We start from the raw sequence: 20439 nt of genomic DNA, 5'->3' as shown, positions 1-20439 counted from the left end.
AAAACAAGGAGCTGTCCTGCCCCGGGGGCCCCTAGATCAGGCATCCAGAGATTTTTACTCCCTGACAGGCAGGGTCAACGCCCCTATCCAGGCTTGAAGCAGTTACAGAAGACGGACCGTTGCCCTTCTGCTTCCCTTAAGAATATGGGAGTAAAATCTCTGCGGGGGTGGGGGGCGTGGGGGGGGCGGGGATGAAGCAGGAGGGGAGGGGGCAGGGCACAACCTTTGGAAGAATGACATAGCCTGAGGACATGACATAAACTGATTAGAACCAAATGGGTCCAAGATGGCGGACAAGTCGCCACTAGACCTTGAGCCTCAGTACACGCTTACTGTAACACATCAGCAAGGGAAATGACACACCCACAGGCACCACGACAGTTCCAATGCCAACCATAAGGATCAAAAAGTGGGCAGTGGCCCAATTCCTGGAAATCCCGGCCCCTTCCTAAAATAGCTGGAATATTCCTCCCGCTCATTAGCCTATGAAATTACGCACCCCCATAAAAACTGACACCACCACACCCTGGGGCCTTTCTCACCTTCTGGATGGCCCACACTCTGTGGAGTGTGTTTCTCTATAAATAAATCCACTTCTTACCTAAAAAAAAAAAAAATCTGATTAATTTCATGACAGCCCTGTGGGATGGGCACTCTGATCTCCCTGCTCTGCAGACGGGACGCTGAGTCTCCGTGGGTTGGGCAGGTCACACACAGTGACGTCAGGATCTGAGCCGAGCCCGGAGGCCTGGCTTGAACTTCCATCCCCGTGTCACTCTGGTCCCTCCGGGAAGATTTCTTTGCTGGTCACCATTAAGCCCTGAGTACTGTTGGTCCCTAGCTCCCACCTTCCCGTCTGTTGTATTCGCTTCCCAGTACAAATCACCCAGTGACAAAGCGCCACAAACCAGGCAGCTTAAAACAGACATTTAGAGCCTCCGTCCTGAGGCTGAAAGTCTGAAATCAAGGTGTAAGCGGGGTGGGTCCCTGGGGTGGGTCCCTCCGGGTGGGTCCCTCCCAGGGCTGCAGGACAGGACCTGCTCCAGGCCTCCTCCGGCTTCTGATGTGGCTGCAATCCTTGGAGTCCCTGGGCTCGAGGAGCATCTCCGCCATCGCTGCCTCGGACATCGCATGGCCTTCTACCTGTGTGTGAGCTGTGAGCCCCAATTTCCCTCTTAAGAACACCTGTCTTTGGATGTAGGGCCTGCCCAATCCAGCAAGGCCTCCTCCTAACTTTGCATCTGCAAAGGCCCTATTTCCACACGAGGGTACGTCCACAAATTCCAGCGGACTTGAACTCTGGGGGGGTACCAGTCACCCCAGGGGGCGGCTGTCCATGGAGCGGTAATCAGGGAACATCATCCCCGGTAATCCCAGCAATCCTAATAAGGGACAGGTGCGTCATTACGCGGAGCGCGGAGGGACCTGAGGCCTGAGGTTGAGTGAAAGGAGCAGTGAGCTCAGGACTAAGCTTCCCGTGAGCAAGACGCAGCGACACACCGCGTCGTCCCATGGCTCCACCCGCGCTCCACCCGCGCTCCACCCGCGCTCCACCCGCGCTCCACCCGCGCTCCATCCGCGCTCCACCCGCACACGCGTCCGCAAGGATCCACCCCCACCCCTATCCCTACCCCTACCCCGTAAGCGCGGTTACTACTGTGGCACGTCGTTAGGCGCCTTCTTTACCATAATCTCTAAAGTTTTCGTTTTTAAACGAGAATGTATTTGTGCGCATTCGAAAGTTAAAGTTTACAGTGTTTTAAGAGCAGGCACCATTTGCTGCCGTGCGGCTCCCTGCGCTGCCGCCCTCCCGCCAGCAGGGGGCGCTGCCCCGCCCCGCGCAGCGCGCCGCTCTCCGCCCGGAAGTCTCGCCCCGACCGGAAGTCGCGCGTCGGCGCGTCCCGGAAAATATCGGAGTCTACGAGCGCTGCAGCCCTGGTCCCGAGTGGCTGCCGGGGGCACATGGCCCGCGGGAAGCGCCGAGCCGGGCGTGGGCCGCGCCGCGGGCCTGGGGGAGGCGGGGAGGGGGCCCTGAAGCGGCTAAAGCTAGCAGTGGAGGAGTTCGTGCAGGCGACCTCGGAGGGCGAGACCCCCGGCGGCCGCGAGGGGCCCCGGGCTCAGGGACGCGTGCGCCCGGGCGGGAGGAAAAGCCGCAGGGAGCTGAGGAAGGAGAAGCGGCACCTGAGGAAGGCGCGCCGGCTCCAGAGGACGGCCGGCCCCTCGCAGGGCCCGGGCCCGGGCGGCGGCGGAGCCGGGGGAGCGAGCGGCCCCCGGGCGGAGGCGACGCAGGAGGAGGACGGCCAGCCATCCCCACGGCGGGCCTCGCGGCCGTCCGAGGAGCTGCGACCTCCCTCGGTCCCGGCCAAGGCCGGCCAGGCCCAGGCCAGGGGTCCCCTCGGCAGGACCAAGGCCCCCGCAGCCGCCGCCGCTGCCCGGAAACGGGCACTTCTGGCGGCCAACGAGGAGGAGGACCGAGAGATCCGAAAGCTGGAGCGGTGCCTCGGCTTGAACAAGCGCAGAAAGAAGGGTGACGGAAGCTCCGTGCCTCCTAGCTTTGCCCGCGATGGGCTCGACTACATCCTGGGAGCCCTGGACTCTGGGAAAAGTAGTGGCTGGTATGAAAGCAGCAGTGAGGAGGAGAAGGAGGATGCGGGACAGACACTCCCCGAAAGTGACACCGAGGACGAACGGGAGGAGCAGGATGTGGAAGACGAAGGCGAGCGGGAGGCAGAAGCGGGAGCGCAGAGCGAGGAGGAGGACCAGCAGGATGTAGGTGAGGGACAGCGAGAAGCCGGAGGAGCGGAGGGGAGAGCGAAGGAGGAAGGGAGGAAAAAGAGAGTCCGTTTTGCCGAAGATGAAGAGAGGAGTGAAAATCCCTCTGAGGATGTTGACGCAAACGATAAGGTATTAGATTGTGAACAACCTGAGTCCTCTGGGATTTCCTTCAAAATAACGGGTGGGGCAGAGCATGGGACAGAAGTGACACCGTTGATGTATGGATAATTGTTTGAGCTGAGTGTGGGTCTGTCGGGTTATTTAAATTTCCACAATAAAGAGACAGGGAGAAAAACATCCCTAGAGACCTTTCTATCCCAGGGACTTACCGGCCGTTCCCACCGTTGTCCTAAGGCCACATCCTCACTCGGTTCACTGCCTCAGCCTCCAAACCTGACTTTGGCTCCCCTCCGCCATGCTTTGTTCCCACCTCCCGTGTACCCTGGGGACTCCTGCACTGCCCCTGAGTCACCCCTGCCACACCTAGTCCTTTTCCTGTCCAGCTACACCTGGAGTGGATCCTTCTAAAGCACAGAGCTGATCTCCGAGACTCCCTTGGATAAAGTCTCACACGGACGACCAGGTTTAGAACCCACAGCAGAGCAGACGAGGCCTCACGTGCTGGCCCCTTGCCTGTTAAAACGGCGTCACCTCCACACGCACCTTGAAGGCGGCCTTACGGCATTGCCCATGTTTCCTTCTCCACTTCTCACCATTTCACCCTTCTGCCTCTGAGTATATTATTTCTTCTGTCTGCAAGGCCTTTCCTCCATTTCTCACTGTTTGTGTTTATCTGTTAAGGTCACACATCTCTGGGAATCTTTTCCCCTCCTGAAGGATATGAAGTGTCTTTCGTTTCTGTCCTTGGTGCCGTAGCACCTGGCACTCTGTGAGCAGTGCCCAAGTGCTGTCGGTTCCTCTCTTAGCACTTTAAGTTTTGACTGTTCCCAAGTCTCTTTCACAGCCTGTGGAGGTGTAATTGACATGCTAACGGGTGTCTCAAGAGTAAGTTTCTGTGTGTGAAAATGTGCTTTCTCCAGCTCAGCTTACAGCCCGACAGCAAGGATCATGCCTTACAGATGTCTGTCTCCTAAAGGCTTGTCAGGGAGTGTTGGTCGGTGGTAATGGCTTGTAATCCTCTCAGTTGAAAATCTAGGAAATAGTGAGTAGTGGATTGATTTTGATTTTATCATGTAAATTTAGATGTTGGTTTTGACAGGTTTGAAACTACTTAGGACCGCTTTTTCTCCAAAACTGGTGATGCACTTAATTTAGGTGTTTGTGTGCTGCCGTGCCTACTGTGAACTGAGGCTGGCAGAAGTGTAGAATACAGGGCTCTGTCGGGTAGACCAGGGGGGCGGGGGGGCGCAGCCAGGTCTGAAGAGTTACAGAGGGAAAAGTAAGGTGATGAAATGTAGTGTTGATGTTAATGTAAATAATGACGTCCATCGTCCCGGCCATGGCGTGCTTGTCCAGGACTGGAGCGGGCACTCGGGAAATAGCTGATGTTCATGAAGCAGCAGTAGTCAGTAGTGACAGCCTCTCCCAGTTCTTGGGAACTTAATATCTAAGTGTGAGTGTAGCAAGGGGAAAGGTGGGGTGTAGCCAATGTACATTTTTTGGTAATTTATTTCTCTCCTTTCAAGCAGAGTCTTTGTGAAAATGGTGGAAAGTACATCCCACCTCACGTGAGGCGAGAAGAGGAGACAGTGGATGCCCAGAAAAAGGAAGAACTAGAGAGGCTCAAGAAACAGGTCAAAGGTCTGATTAACAGGTAACCTCGAGACAGTGTATTGTGTCACTTCAAGAGATTGTCTCTTTTCTAAAAACACAAGAATGGTTCTGGGAATTAAACCAAAGCCTGCATTGCCTTCTTTTTTTTTTTTTAATTTCTTTTTAATTAAAACACTCTTCTTGGTGCGTCCTGGGGTTTTACTGAACATGCCATCTGATGTTCGGAGTTGGCACAGCTGCAGTGCATATACCTCCTCCCATCCCCAGCCAGCACAGCCCTTACCTCCATGTTAGGAAATAAAAGATTCTTGTGCCAGCAGAAAATGGAAAAGTTGGGCTTTTTTCCGACAGTACATATGGATGTGCTAACGATGGTTCCCTGCCTCTGCCTGGGGAGGTCGGGTAAGGATATCAGTGGAGTCTCCTCATCACAGTCTCTGTGGTCTTGAAGGGAATCCTGCGTGTGCCTTACTGTGGCCGCATTTCAGCTGGAAGGACAGCAGTTAACGTTATTTGAAGATTCCAGAAGATTCTGTGTTATGTACATACATACTGGATTATTGGGACAGGATAAGAATTGTCCGTGGGTCAAATACATACACAAGAGAGGATCTATTGGAAGTATTAATAACTTTTTCAATTTTTTTTTTTAATTTATTTATTTATTTATTGTATTTTTTTTTAGCTGTGTTGGGTCTTCGTTTCTGTGCGAGGGCTTTCTCTAGTTGCGGCGAGCGGGGGCCACTCTTCATTGCAGTGCGCGGGCCTCTCACTATCGCGGCCTCTCTTGCTGCGGAGCACAGGCTCCAGACGCGCAGGCTCAGTAGTTGTGGCTCACGGACCCAGCCGCTCCGCGGCATGTGGGATCTTCCCAGACCAGGGCTCGAACCCGTGTCCCCTGCATTGCCAGGCAGACTCTCAACCACTGTGCCACCAGGGAAGCTCTCCTCAATTTTTTTTAATTGACCTAAAAAAATAATTCTTGATTTGAAACAGCACTGTCGCTCTGTCTTTCCAACTGTCTGCAGGCTGAGTGAGCCGAACCTGGCCTCCATCAGTGGCCAGCTGGAGGAGCTGTACATGGGCCACAGCAGGAAGGACATGAATGACACTCTGACAGGCGTCCTCCTGAGCGCCTGCGCCCCGGACGCGGCCATGCCCGCCAGGCTGGTGATGGAGCATGTCCTCCTGGTCAGCATTCTTCACTGCACGGTTGGCATCGAGGTAGGGCTGCCTCTCTCCACCCATCAGCTGTCCAAGTGCTGCTGGTGTCAGCGATCAGCTGACACGGCTCAAGGCCACCTTGTCTGTATCGTATCATCCTAAACCGCACTCGGTAGCTACGTGATGTTGGCCAACTTCTGCTTTTGCGCTTGGTCCCTTCTGACATGGCCTTATTGTCTGCTAGTCCTGTCCCTCTGGACTGACATCGTGGACTTGCCTTCATCTACTCTGTGTTCCCCACGGTAACAGTGACTGTTTCAGGCGTTCAGAGCACAGGGCTTTGTGTTGGGCAAGAGGCCACCGGAATGTGAGGTAAAACTGGGCATGAAGCGAGGGGACACGTGACAGTGCCTGGGCTTGGAGCCTTGGTCCCCCTGAGTGGGCCACAGACCTGCCCGTGTCTGTGAAGTGGGGCCTTTGTCGGGATTCAGTGGACAGCGTGTCTAAAGCATCTCCTGTGCGGTGCCTGGTACCCAGTAGGTGCTGCTGAGGAAATAGCATCCCCGGGCCATCCGGCCCGCCCCGTGCTCTTGGTCCTTGGTCAGGGACCCTTGTGTTGGCGTCAGGGGCCCACCTCGTCCTGGGTCCTCGTCTGTCACCTCCCACAGTGAGATCGTCACCTTCCTGGTCAGCATCCGCTCCCTCCGTGTGGCTGCTTGCAGGGTTGTTGAGGGAAGTTGGTCTGGTTGCAGGACTTTACGCTAAGGTGGACGCGTGAGTGAGTGAGTAGGCCGACGAGGTGTAATTTTCCCAGGTGACCTTTCGTTTACCAGAGAACGTGGTGACCCCTTAGGATCTTGGCGTGGGGCAGTATCTGTTGGTGGCGCTGTTGAGCTTCTCTGCCTTCTGATTGCCCTCCTCCCAGAACAGGACTCGGCAGCAACGTGTCACTGCTAGTCTGATCCCCTGGTGTAAGTCCTGGGGACTCCCAGCAGGATGAGCGGGGCAGGTATTTATTTAGCCCCGCTTTGCAAACGCAGCAAAGCCCCTGAAGGCCGTGCTGCCCCCGGATCGCAGGCTGCGGACGGTTGCCGGGGCCTTGCCTCCCCGCTGCCGCTGTGCTCTTCACATCCTCCCACTTTTCTAGGACCTGCTCACAATTATGGTCTTGAAAATCATTTGGGGTCTTCCAGAGTGGGCCTGTCTGGGGCTTCCTTTAAAGAGCACAGACTTTCTAGAAGGCCTTCTCCTTGCATCTGCGGGAGGCTCAGCAGTGAGGGCAGTGCCGGGCGGGGAGACCAGCCACCTGGTGACCTGCCTCCCCACCCTCCCCTGGGGGCTTGGTCTGGCGGTTTCACGGCAGGGAGTGTATGCGGGAGCCTGGCCCGTGGGAAGTGCTCGGTGAAGTTAGTGCCTGTGAGCCTCGCGCGCTTGGAGCCTCTCCTCCTGCTGCAGGCTCGTCACCCTCCCTAGAGAAACCTCTGAGCCACGCCTTTCTCCTCTAGCAGAGGTCATATTGTAAGAACTTTCTGTCAAAATTTTATTGAAATTTATTTTTATTTATTTATTTATTTGGCTGGGTCGGGTCTTAGTCGCAGCACGTGGGATCTTCGTTGCAGCGTGCGGGCTTCTCTCTAGTTGTGGCGCACGAGCTCTAGAGCACGGGCTTACTTGCCCCACGGCATATGGGATCTTAGTTCCCCGACCAGGGACTGAACCCACATCCCCTCCATTGGAAGGCAGGTTCTTAACCACTGGACCACCAGGGAAGTCCCAGTGAGAACTTTGAAAGGTGGCAACTCTGGGACCTCCTGGGCACAGGGAGGCGAGGACAGAGGAGGCGGCCTGGGCCCCGAGACCTCTGAACAGCAAACTCTCCTCAGCTGATCTGCACCAGCTGTTCAGGCAATCGCTCTTCTGGCGTAATTGTTTGATTTCTAAGGGCTTCTCTTCATTACAAAGCGTAGTGGAATCACTGGGTCCCTTCCTAGTGCCCTGTGACGGCCGCGATTCATTCAGCGCCATTATAGGCTGTCCTAGTGCACCCCCGGTCCTCCTGGACCATCCCGGAGTACTTGACAATCAAAACGGTTTCTGTACAGACAGCGTTTCACTGAGTTACAGAAAAAGCCGTACACCTGACCACCTACACAGTATCAGGAAGCCCCTGCATTTGAAAATGCGAGATCATTGGTCCCACTTCTCATTTACACCTTCACTAACAGCGTGAGGGACAGCTGAGGTGATCGTTCCAGGGCAAGTCGCGAGGGGACTTCAGCTAGCGACAGCCACTAAAACTGGTGCCAGAGGAGGCTGAGCTGTCCAAACTGGTTCCACTGAACTTCTCTCAGGCCTGTGATGAGAAAAGCGTCCTCACAGGGGTCCACGCAAAGAGGAGCGTGGGTTACAAAGCCACGGTGTCGGTTACTGAATTGCTTCTGAGTTGCTGAAAAATCAAAACTCAGGTCTGTGCAGATTTGTGTTAAAATCCCAAGTCAGAATTAATTTGTTTGTTTAAATAACTTTAGCAATGTGAATGTTATTCCTATTTTTAAATGCTATACTGTTATATTTTATTTTGAAGACATTAAATGGAATCTGTAATTCTGACAGATTTTGATATGATTAAATAATTCCATTTGTGTGATTGAAAACATACCTGAGTATGTTTTATACCTGAATTTTTCTTGATGTCCGCAGAATTCTAATTTCTTTTTTAAAGTTGTATTTGAATGTAATACAGTGGTCATGATAGGAGAGTATATGCTTCAGGTTTATCTTTAGAGAAGAGGCTTGAATTGGGAGTCTATAGGTTAAAGTTGTTTTTTCTCAGGTCTTCAGAAACTAAGGAACACATCCAGTCTGTCAGAGCCGCCTCTGCGAAGTCACTCTTCCCTCCTGCCGATCTGGTGCCTTGCTCTGGACCCCTCTAGCGTTTACTGTGTTGTGATTTGGCAGTGACATGTGTATATTTTGCTGCGACAGCCTGTCCGGTTGATCTCATCCTCACCCGGGATTTTAACTACCACACCTGCCTCTATAACCAGCCCTGCCCAGGTGTCCTACGGTTCAGGCTTTATAAGGCTTTTTTTTTTCCAACCTCGTGTCTTGCGGGATCTCAGTTCCCCGACCAGGGCTCGAACCTGTGCCCCCTGCGGTGGAAGTGCGGAGCGCTAACCGCTGGACGGCGGGGAACCCCGTAGGTTAAAATGATTTCACCCAACCCGCACTTCTGCTCCCGCTCCCGGATGAACCGTCCCCGTCAGAAGCTCCGTCAGCTGCTGTTATGCAGAAGGTTGATCTTTCCCGTCCACTGAGTGGCCACACCCTCTAGTTCTGTCACTGGGTGACTCTTGGGCCCGGTCCGCCTTCAAGGGTCCAGCACGGCTGCGGTGATCCGCGTCCCCATGTCTCAGCTGGAGAGTCGCCGTCGCTCCGCCACCGCTGGGCGCCCACACCCGTCTTCTCCCTCCAGGCCCAACCGAGCTGGAGAAGTGAGCCGTGTTAGATAGTAGTGCATTTTTAGAGATACGGATGTGTCCTTAACATTCTTAACGATTTCATTTTTCCAAGGAACCAGAATGGCTGCTGGCCAGAAACAGCACCTCGTTGATTTTAAGGACAGGAAGGTGCACTTCGAGGGAAGGTGTGCGCTGGGCACCCTGCTCTGCGTTGTGTGTGGTGTGGTGTTTTCCTCTGTAAAGCACTGGGCACTCAGACTCGTGGTTTTAGAGGTTTTGCCCTGCTGGAGTTCGTATCCTGCCACATGTACATTTTATGTGTTCATTTTAAAAGTACTAATTCTTTAAACATATGTTGAAGTTAAAAGAAGAAGGACCCCTGAGAATGACTTGCTAACTTGATTCTTACACGTTTGCAGTAATGTTTTTTCTGTTTTTCATCCAGGTCGGTGCGCACTTTTTGGAGGCTGTGGTGAGGAAGTTTGCTGACGTCTATAAAAGCGGATGTGACGGGAAAGAGTGTGACAACCTGTTCGCCATCATCGCCCATTTATATAACTTCCACGTGGTGCAGTCTCTCCTCATCTTTGACATTTTGAGAAAACTTATTGGAACTTTCACAGAAAAAGATATCGAACTGATCCTGTTAATGCTGAGAAACGTGGGCTTTTCCTTGAGAAAAGATGATGCTTTGTCGCTCAAGGAACTGATCACTGAGGCCCAGGCCAAAGCCAGCGGGGCAGGCGGCAGGTTCCGGGACCAGAGCAGGGTACGAGCGCGCCACCTGACCTGCTTCCTAACTGCCTAAACGCTCACACTGACCAGAACTTAAACATTAGTACCTGGGGTAAATATTGCGTTTCGTCTCCTAATGATCCCTGTTATCTTCTGCCTCATCTGGTTTTGTGGCTTCATCTTCAAGGTGTGAGCGAACCTTGTGTCTTTACTGTTGTGAGTTTAAGAATCGACCTATTTAACATTCAGCCGTTCAGAAGAGGTTTACTGGGAAGGCCTGGGGGGAGGGGGCGAGGGGGTCAGCCCGCCTGGCCTTCTGGCTCTTCCACTCGGCAGTGAAGGGACCAAGGCTTCCAGGCCTAGGTTTCCCCGTCTGGAAAGTGGGGCTCATGGTGGCCACCTCGTTTGCTGGTCTGCAGACTGAGGGGCACGGGAGAGTCATGGGAACCCCTGGGCGGGGCGAGGGCTCATTTGAGGAAAAAGGAAAGCGTCCCTGTGGGGAGGCATCAGGGGCGCAGGGCAGGGGCCGGCCTCGGGGCCTCGTAAACCTTGCAGGGAACTGGGATTTTATCCCAGAGGCACGTGAAGGGCTCAGAGTGGGTTTTCGTGCTGAGGTCACTTTGGCTACAATGTAGGAAAGAGAGAGAAGCCACCTCGGGTTGGGGCGATGATCAGCAGAGTTGCAGTGGACGTGGGTTTAGGACGTAGAAGTGGCCAGACTTGGTGGGGGGAAGGAGAGGGAGGGAGGGGTCAGAGGTCACCCCAGGTACCAGCTTGGGCCTGCAGGTGGGCAGTAGTCTGTTCAGGAGACACACACTGGACAGGAAGACTGGCCCATTTTTGAGATGCTGAGGTGAGGGCTCGGGTTAGCTGTGAGGAGGGAGGTGTAGGCCGAGCCCGCTGAGGGTCCTGGGGGCCGCGGAGGTGGTGGTGGAGTTGCTGTGTAAGTGGGGGGGGGGGGGCGGCTCCAGGTGGGAGAGGAAGATCGTGGGGGAGGGTCCCAGCGAAGACCCTGTCCCCGTGTTGAATGCTCAGGGGTCCCGTTTAAAACACAGACACGGCAGACACAGGCATTTGGCTCGAGCTGGCCTGAAGCTGGAGGAGCTGGGCTGGGGAGTGACTGGGTGGGTTTGGAGTCCTTGAGCGCTGATGGAAACGGCCTAAAGCTGGTCGTGGTGACGGCTGCACAGAAGTCTTCTCTTAAGTACGATGTCATTTCCAGTTTAAGAGTTAGAAAAGCAAAAAGGCCAGGAGTGGGAAGAGGTTGCAGACGCGGTGGGGAAGGAGGGCGACTGAGACCGGGGGCTGGTGGGGGCGGAAGGGCACGCGGCCCGGGCGTGTTCTCGGCCCGCGGGGCGGGGGAGCCCTGGGCGGCTGCTGAGGTCGGTGCCACCTCTCCCAGAGGCGCCCCTGCCCCGTCCTCGGCGGCGGTGACCACGTGCGCAGAGGCGGTGTCTTTCTCCCCACGGTGAAGCGTTGTTGGTTCCCGGCATTTGAGATAATGGCTTTTCCCGTCTGTCTCCAGGTTCGCTTCATGCTGGAGACGCTGCTGGCCCTGAAGAACAACGACATGCGGAAGATCCCGGGCTATGACCCCGAGCCCCTGGAGAGGCTGCGGAAGCTGCAGAGAGCCCTGGTAGGCACCCTCCTTCCTGGCCGCCTGCGCTGCTGGGTCTGCGCCAACCCCCGTGAAGTTCCGGAGGGCGGTGGAGCCACAGGTCAGGTGCCCGCCTGGTTAGCGGGGGTTCCCAGACGTGAAAGGCAACTGCACGTTTCTGTGGGGCGATCCTCCCTGTGAGCTGCGTGTGTCCCACGCTGAGCCCTCCGCCCTCGGCCGCGCCGGAGAATCGCGGGAGGACCCTCTGATCACTTTGGAACAGGGCCCGGGCCGGGATCCCACCAGGACCAGGGAGGCCAGCCTGGGGAGTGGGAGCTCGTCTTTTTAAGCTCCCCAGAGCTTCTCAGCGTGGGGCCCCTCAGGCGAGTCCTTCGGCCCAGGCACCAGTCAGACCCAGAGTGGCCTCCTCCGGCAGACCCCCGGCCCCTGCTGGTGGAGTCCTCACTGCCGGCCCATGGGGCGCGCCTCCTGCCCGAGTCTGAGCCTCTCTGCCCACCCCCGCCCGTGACAGCTGTTCTAAGACAAGTGTTTTGGGTGATAGACCCACAAAGCCCAAACACACACACTGAGAGTTTACCTCGAACTTTGGCATTATTCCTAACCGGTTAACTGTCCCAGCTGTCAGTGACCCATCACAGCTTTCACGCACCAGAAACGCTGTTATCCAAGCTGGAAAGAGCCGGGGTCGCTGTTGCCCAGGCTCTGAGTTGCTGCGGCCTCCACCGGCTGCTGTTTTCTCAATCAGCTGCGAGGCGCTGGCTCAGGGACAGAGACTCAGCTCCGCGTCTCCTGGGACAGCGTCCTGAACGCCGAGCGGACCGGGCGCTGGTGGATCGTGGGGTCCGCGTGGAGTGGCGCCCCGATGATCGACAGCGGTCAGCAGAAGACCCCGCAGAAGCAGCTCACGGGGACGGTACGCGGCCCGTGCTCGCCACCGCCGAGCGTGTGACCAGTGTCCCCACGCGGCTTTCCCTGGGTTTGTTTGAAGACCTTATAGAAATGGCTACTGCTTTGTGATATCATTTAATTCCATTTCTGTTATTTCCTTTTAAAGTCTCAAAATGTTAGGAAAGGGACTTAAACGTTGAGTGGAGCGAGGGGAATGCAGGACGATCACCCAGTCATCCTGGCCTCCTCGCCCTCCTGGCCGTCCTGGCCCCCCGCCCCCCGGCCGCAGCGCTAACCTCGCCTTCATTCCACTGGTGCTTGGACTGGCCGACCCTCTGCTCCCACAAAGCCTCGCATATCGAGCGGTTTTCTCCTCGCGGGCTTGCTTTGCCTCTTGCTATTTTTCCTTTGTGGGGGCGCCGGGGGGTTTGCTCAGGAATAAAGGTTCCGCGTTTACATACATGCATTTACGCATACCTTACCGTTAGCCTTGGGTCAAGCCACAGAATTACACATGCTGCTTCTTAGAAACTTAGTAACCACGCTAAACCAAAGAACAGCTTCCACGGAGACGTCTGTGTGATCTACACCCGGTCGTCCCTCTTTCCAGGTTAGCTCGAAGATACTGGAGCTTGCCCGAAAGCAGAGAATGAACACCGACGTCAGGAGAAACATATTTTGTACAGTTATGACTAGTGAAGACTTTCTGGATGCATTCGAGAAGCTCCTGAAGTAAGCCTGTGTGCGAGCCTCTGCTCCGTTATTGAGTTGGGTGCCACGTCGTGGAGGCCGGGGCCCTGCCCCTTCCCACCCGCTGCCCCGCGCCACGGGCTGCAGTCCAGCTCCTGCTAACTGACCGCTGGTAGCTCCAGATTAGGACGGTTTATGATCTGTTTTGATTGGAAAAAATCAGGTGACCACCTGACAGTTCCCGGTGGCTGTTGTTTGTCATGAGTTGCTTAAAACCTTCCTGTAAAAGTTGTCTTTCCGATTACATCTAAATTAAACTTCCTGTTTAATTTAGTTGTGATTATATTACAACTTCTATAATTAGTTGTAATGAGATTGAAAAGCATCTGTGTACAAAGTACATCTAAAAAGTCTAATAATTAATTTTCCTTTATTTGCTTCAAATTCAGAAGGAAATGCAGGGGAAATGTTGCAGGACTACGGATGCTTGTCCAAAGTCAACACTATGCACTAAAAGGATGGCTTTTACTGCGTGCAAACCAGACCATACCTTTCAGAAAAAAAAAAAACAAAGGCCCACAGCTGAGGCCCTGTTTGTTGTCGGTCGGTCACCAGTGACAGGCCTTTGTAGAGCCTGGGGTCCCCTCCTCCTGCCACGTTGCTGGAAAGCCTGAGGCCAGAGGCTGGGGCCAGGCCTAGATCTCCAGTCCTGCTCCCCGACCCTGTCTACTCGGCCCACTTAACCCAACTGCCAGACAGGATGTGTTCCTCTCAAAGATTTCTGCCTTGAAGCTGTTAAAATTCGGCGAATTGAAGGTTTAGTCCTCACTATTCCTGTCTTACAGGCTGGGGCTTAAGGATCAGCAGGAGAGAGAAATCGTCCACGTCCTCGTAGACTGCTGTCTTCAAGAGAAAACGTACAACCCTTTCTACGCGTTCCTGGCGGGCAAGTTCTGTGACTACGCGAGGAGCTTTCAGGTGACAGCTGGAAGGCCGGCTGCCTGTGTCCCACTCTCCTCTCTAACCACCCTGGCTGGCTCGGCCCTCCTGGGATGCGGGCCCTGAGTCAGGGGCCACCCCGGCCAAGAGCTGTGTGCAGAGCGTGGGCACAACCTGAGCCGTGTCCCCATGTCACCTTTCCCTATCACAGATGAGGGGTCATGACCCGCGTAACCGGCGAGTGCCTCTGGTTTATGCTGCACCATCTTTTTCTAATGTTTCTGCTGATTTAAGGGAAAATACCGTAATGGAAAGAAATTACTGTGAAGCTATTTCAAACTACTGTATATAGGAAAGGAGAGTGTAGTTGCTTCTAAAAAGTCTTGATTTTTAGGATATTTTAAGTAAGTGAATAAGTATAGTACCTTTGGATTGTATTTTTAGTGATTTATTCTAATAATTTGTTGAATTTTACCTTTTTTTTTTTTTCTTTGTGTTATTTAGATGACATTCCAGTTCAGCATATGGGACAAATTTCGGGACTTAGAAACTCTGCCAGCCACTAACTTCTCTAACTTGGTTCACCTGGTGGCCCACTTGTTGAAGACAAAGTCACTGCCACTTTCCATTTTGAAGGTGTGTATAACGTGGGGGATGATTTGAAGCACTGAAGATGATAGCGTGCGGTTGAGCCTTGAGCCGCGTGGGGTCGGGGCACCGGCCCCGGCACAGTCGTAGTCTGAGTGTAGCTTTACAGTCGGCCTCCGTATCCTGGTTCCACACGTGAGGATTCAACCAGCTTTGGAGCGTGTGGTCCTGCAGTGCGTGTTTAGTGAAAACAGTCCTCATGTAAGTGGACTACACAGTCCAAAGCCGAGTTCAGGGGCCAGGTGTAATTCTGTATGTTTGGTACCTTAGAATATACGTTTCCTTAGATCCTGACTCACCTGAAAAACACTCTCATTATCAGACCATCATAGGAAATCGCCAGGTGAGCGTGCAGTGTGAAGTTGCCTAGTAGCTCAAGGCGCCGTTACAGTTGTTTGCTCCTTTACACGAATCAGTCTCGGGACTTGCAGTGCGTGTGCGGGCCATCCTGAGCCCCGCGGCGGCCACTGCCCCGTCAGGAAGGAGTGGGGACGTGGGAGCTGTGCCGAAGCTGGGCTCCTGCCGCCCCTCCCGTGGCCGTGGCACATCTTTCAGACCAGGGGCAGCCTCGCCCCCGTCCAGTTCCCACGTTGACTCGTCAGAGACGATGAAACGCACATGCTCTGGAGGTGGTCCGGGGTGGGCAGCGAAGCCTAGACGTGAGAGGCGGGTCAAGGTGGCCTGGGCAGTAGGACCTTGGGGGCCTGGGGGTCCTGACGGTGTGGGCTGTGAGAGAAGCTGAGGGGCAGGGGTAGCTGGGGGCCCGGCGTCTTGCCTTCTGCTTCCTGACCCTTGGGACAGGCTCGGCTGCAGTTTCCTGTCTGTATTTATGTATTTGTTCACCAGAGCACCTGTCGAGTTAACTGCGCGTTCCTTAGGGGTGTGCCCTTGGGTTTTGGCTGCTGTACTGAAAATGAGGGCCAGAGCCTCATCCCACATTCCAGAGCTGGGGAGAATTTACACACGGAGAGCTAGTGCCTTCTCCTTGCTGGGGGGAGTCTTGCCTTCGGTTCACTTGAGTTTGAGCTCAGACTGGAACAGGACGTGGCGTGTCCCTCAGATGCAGCCCGTTCTGGAGACGCCTTGAAGCAGCCCGGCCCCTCCGTACCCCACAGGGCTCTGGCTGTAGGCAGCACCCGTGTCTGCCTGTGGTTAACCAGGCTCTTGATGTCCTTTTACAGTTATTTAATTCAGCATAAGCTTGAAATTTATCCATGTTGATATCTGCAGTTCTGTCCTTAGATTTTATTACTGCTGTATAGTATTCCACTGTATAAGTATACTATGATTGTCATATATATGAATTAGTCTCTTCTGGATCTAAATTCTGTGTGTGTGTGTGTGTGTGTGTGTGTGTGTGTATGGTTTTAATTAGGGGATAGTTTCTTTAAGACATGGAGATAATCGTTTCAACTCCAGGAATGAGATTCCTGATTCGCTAGGTACCCATCCGCCCCCGGACCTGACTCAGCACTGCCGAGTTGCTCTCGCCAGTGGTGTGCACGCCCTGCAGCAGTGCACAAGCGGTCCCAGGGCCCCGCGTCCTTGCTGACAGCTGTTCATTTTATAAAACTGGAAATAGCCTTAGTTAAGGGGCAAGGGAAGCAGTAGTTTTTTACTCAAACTATAGTCAGAAGTCACTGCAAAGTTGGCTCAACAGTGTAACTGTTTTTTATCCGGACTCTATTAGGTCGTTGAATTCAGTGAATTGGACAAACCCAGAGTCCACTTTTTACGAAAAGTGTTACATATGCTGCTCATGGAAACGGAAGTTGAAGACCTTGGTTTAATTTTTGCAAGGTTTGTTCCCAGCTCTTTCGATAAAACATGTGGAAAAGAGGAGAGAAATTGTTTTCACGTGTGTTGTTTTATAAAAGCAAGTTTGTTTTACTTACATGTAGCTTTTCAGTTTTAATTTTAATAATATCCTGAACATTAATTTGGGGAACATGAGACTTGCCTAATAGCAAACAGAAAATGATTTCTGACAGATAGCATATTAAGTTCTTACTTGAGAATTCTGGCCAGATGGAAGCTAGGTACGTCCCCCGCTTCGGGGTCCCTAGGGCTGAGACGGGGGCCGGCTGGTCACTGACGCGTGTCCCTTCCTCCTCAGGGTGTCTGACAGCCCCGCGCTGGGCCTGCTGCGGGAGGGCCTGAAGCTCTTCATCAGCCACTTCCTGCTGAAGGGCGGGCAGGCCCACGGGGGCGCCGAGGAGGCCAGCGCGCTGCGGGAGAGAGCCGAGCTCTGCGCCGGGGCCCTGCAGGGGAGGGCGTCCCTGAGGCCGTAGCCGGGGCTGGGGGCCAAGGGGTGCTCATTCACCTGCGATGTGGGGCCGCAGCACGGTCTGTCGTGTTTAAAATATTCTATTTCAGTCCAAGGTTTTACGGTATTTGTGTTTTGAACCGTCTTCAAATACCTATATTTATATCTCTAGGAGGCGGGGGAGAGGGAGGGAGGGGCAGGCCCCGGGCAGCAATGAGGCTGCGGAGGGGGTGTGCCAGTGCCTAATTTTCTAATGGACGAAGTAAGCCTCTAGAGGGTGCAGTTATAAAGAAACGGATGGCGTTTTTATTTATCTTTTATGTATTGGTTAAAAGTTCAGAAACCGTCAGTTAAACATTCCTGAGGTTTGATTGATTATTTCAAGTACTTGGCAGGCACGTGTTCTGGAAGAGTCAGCAGTTGACTCAAGCCTTGCAGGTGTGGGTGCAGCACAGCAGGGGGGCGATCCTGGTTCCTCACCTGAAGTTCTGACGTGGGAAAGGACATCTTCCTTCCCCGCGAGTGTCTGTCACTTAGACCCATCGAGTCCAGGTGTGATGCACCTTCCGGAACAACTTTGAAGTCACCAGACGGACACTGGACACAGCAGGTGCCGCCTGCTGAGCGGTGTTCTCGGTGTATAAACACGCACAGGACAGACCGCCTGCGAGGGATGAATGTTCAGGATGCACCTAAGATATAGCGGCTCTCTCCCTCCCTTCCTCTGCTCATGGACAGAGAGAAAGCAGATGAAGCAAAATGTGCATTGTTGGGTGAAGTTTATACACATGAAGTATATTTTTACAGTTTTTCCTTAAGTTTTAAATTATTGCAAAATAAACAATTTTCATAAAGCATTCATAATGCAGAACGCATTCTTCAGAGGTCTAAAACGTTTCAATGTCTTTTCAGGAAAATAACCTAATTCAAATGACTTCTGCCTCTTTTGTAAAAAAAAAAAAAAAAAAAATAGGCCTTAGTGTAAAGCAGTGACACTGCTTCTGTTGGTTTACTTCACTGGTGAGGTGCCCCTGGATTAGCGGGAAGAGCCAGACGGGATGGAGGGAAGGCCCTGATTGTTGACCGTGACCAGAGCCTGGGTTCTGGGCCTGGGTGGCAGTGGCATCGGTCACCGAGAGCTCTGGGCACAGGGCTGCTGACCGGTGGGCACAGACAGCATCCCGGCCGAGATGTCACAGCAGGGTGCTGTGCGTCCCCTCAGATGTTACTTGGTGGGGCGGACTCAGCACCCGACATTTGCTCTTGGCGCTCAGCCCGTGTGTCATTCCGTTTCAACTTTCCCAGTTGTGTGTGTGACTGTGTGTGTGCTCAGGCTGTGGTGTCTCTGAGTTACGTCAGCTCAAAGCCTCTCTTTAGGAGGACCCGAGTAAGGGTCGGGACTTGGTCGCAGTCAACGTTTGCTGGGGGCCTCCTTGGTGCCACACGTGGAGTTGAGCCCTGGGACAGCTTGAAGGGTTCAAGACCATCATTTAAGTTTGACAGGACAGGTCCTGTAGTCAAAGTGCACCAAAGAGTGATGTAGACAGCCAGCTATTCCCAGCGCTCAGGGACAGAGAGCTTTGCAAAAAGGACGTGACGTTGGGATAGGATGTGCTCTTCCAAGAGGGGCTGAGGGGGCACTCGGAGGACATGAGGGCACTGGCAGGGGGTCGAGAGTGCAAAGCCTGGCTGTGCGGGGCCCTGGGACCCAGGACAGACAGCAGGACAGGCACTTACAACCTGGTTGTGAAGGACCACTTTCTGCATGCTGAGGAGTTGGGGATTTATCTGCTCAACCATAGGAAACCATCGAAGGATTACTGCCAAGGAAGTTAAATCATCGAAGTTGTGTTTTCAAGAATTTTGCTGGACAAAGGAAGGTGGTGGGTCAGCACGTGGGCAGGCGGGTGGCAGAGACCAGGTAGATGGTTCCTGTGACCTTCCAGGCAGAAGTGATGATCCGGCCCAGGAGAACAGCTGTGAGAAGGAAGACTCCTGGAGACGTTTCTGATGGACACGCACCGGAAGTTGGTGCCTTTCAGTGAAGAGGTGGAGGGGCAGGGGTGGGGGCAGTTTGGGACGCCCCCGGTGGCTTGTCAACATCGGGGTCGGGGTTGAGGGTGCAGACACACCACTGGAGCTGGGGGCCTGAGGGCTGGGAGTTGGAACCCTCGAGGAGACTTGAGTTACGAGGAGAAGGCCAAGACCGGGATGCTGGGCGCTCCTAGTGCAGAGAGCAGAGCCCGAGGGAGGGCCTGGAAACAGGCCCGGGAGTTGGGCTTTGGGGATTATCCACCAGCAATTCAGACCCATCCTGGGGGGTAGTAGCTCTGTAACAGCGCAGGCAACTTCAGGCAGCGACCATATGTGAACAAAGACGCTGTGAGCCTCTGGGGGCCTCACGTCTCCCCGAGTGCGAAGCACTTAGGATGCACGAGCGGGTGTGTAGGGCACACGTCCACGCACACATGTCCAGAGAGTGTTACGAAAGGTCAGTAAAACTTAGATTTTCTTGGGAAAGTAATATTGGCCTGGGAACTGGGAGTTTTCTCTTTCTCACCCTTACATTTCGTATCATATCATATTCTACATTGACAGAGCTGGCGGGAAAAGGGTCAAGTTCACAAGAGGACATTTATCTTGAGTGGCGCTGAATAAATGATGAAAAATGATGTTTGCATGATAAGATGATGAAAGGGAAAATGGGGACCAGTTTAAAATGTTCTAAGCCTGCAGAGGTGACTTCAGAACACCCAGGGTTGTGTGTGTTTGGAAAACAATGCCTCGTGTGTGTCCACCTCGGAGCAGAGCGATTTTGACCTTGAGCACGTCCAAAGCAAGACACATGGCCATGGCCTCTGGGGGTTATCGCGTGGGCACCTTCCCACTCTCAAATATCCAGTCTGCAGGAGATTGACCCCCACTCCCGCCCCCAGCATGGTCTGTGTCCTTTATTCCTGCCCTGGGGAACCAGCCAGTGGTCCCTTTCCTCCCTCTCCTGTGCTTCATGCACACCTGGGTCTGCTCCTGCCAACCAGAGGGGTGGAGGGGACACCCCTCGAGGGCCCAGTGAAATATGAAACCCGGGCGGGATTCACTTCAGGCTGAGGTAAAAATGATCAAGAGCATTTAAAAATTATGTTCTATAGAAAGTCATTTAAAATGGACTATTTGTTTCATTTTACTTTGTCAGAAGTGTTTCCAAACAAAGAGGGCAAATTCTTCTGCTTTTATTTTTCTGGTTTGCCCATTGTTAACACTTGCCACATTTGCTTTTTCTCTTTTTTATAATCTAATCCACATCCATTTATGCACACACACGTTTTGATGGCATCGATTGGAAGTACAGACATCATGACACTTGACTCCCGACCCCTCATTCTCCATTACTGTTGATGCCATTACCGCACCTGAGAACACGAACATGCATTCAGTGACAGAGTCCAGCAGACAATTCCGTTTTCATACCGCCAGTTGTTCGAAACTGAAATTTCTATAGCTGTTTTTTTTCCTAGACAGAA

The 20439-nt window shown here is 53.6% G+C and overlaps 1 protein-coding gene across 1 annotated transcript; it reads left to right on the top strand.

Moving 5' to 3' along the window:
* The first annotated feature begins 1511 nt into the window (after window positions 1–1511).
* Window positions 1512–17783, top strand: NOM1 (nucleolar protein with MIF4G domain 1). Its single transcript, XM_036864190.1, has 12 exons — window positions 1512–1640; window positions 1765–2904; window positions 4425–4549; window positions 5538–5733; window positions 9580–9903; window positions 11395–11505; window positions 12233–12400; window positions 12986–13107; window positions 13911–14043; window positions 14509–14640; window positions 16343–16452; window positions 16769–17783. Exons 1-12 carry the CDS (start codon window positions 1512–1514, stop codon window positions 16941–16943), a joined length of 2865 nt encoding a protein of 954 aa, XP_036720085.1. The 3' UTR covers window positions 16944–17783.
* Window positions 17784–20439: the final 2656 nt, after the last annotated feature.

This window comes from Balaenoptera musculus, chromosome 9 (genome assembly GCF_009873245.2).
Source record: "Balaenoptera musculus isolate JJ_BM4_2016_0621 chromosome 9, mBalMus1.pri.v3, whole genome shotgun sequence".
NCBI lineage: Eukaryota > Metazoa > Chordata > Mammalia > Artiodactyla > Balaenopteridae > Balaenoptera > Balaenoptera musculus.
The sequence above is the reverse complement of the archived record's forward strand: the minus strand, read 5'-3'. Positions and strand labels throughout refer to the sequence as shown.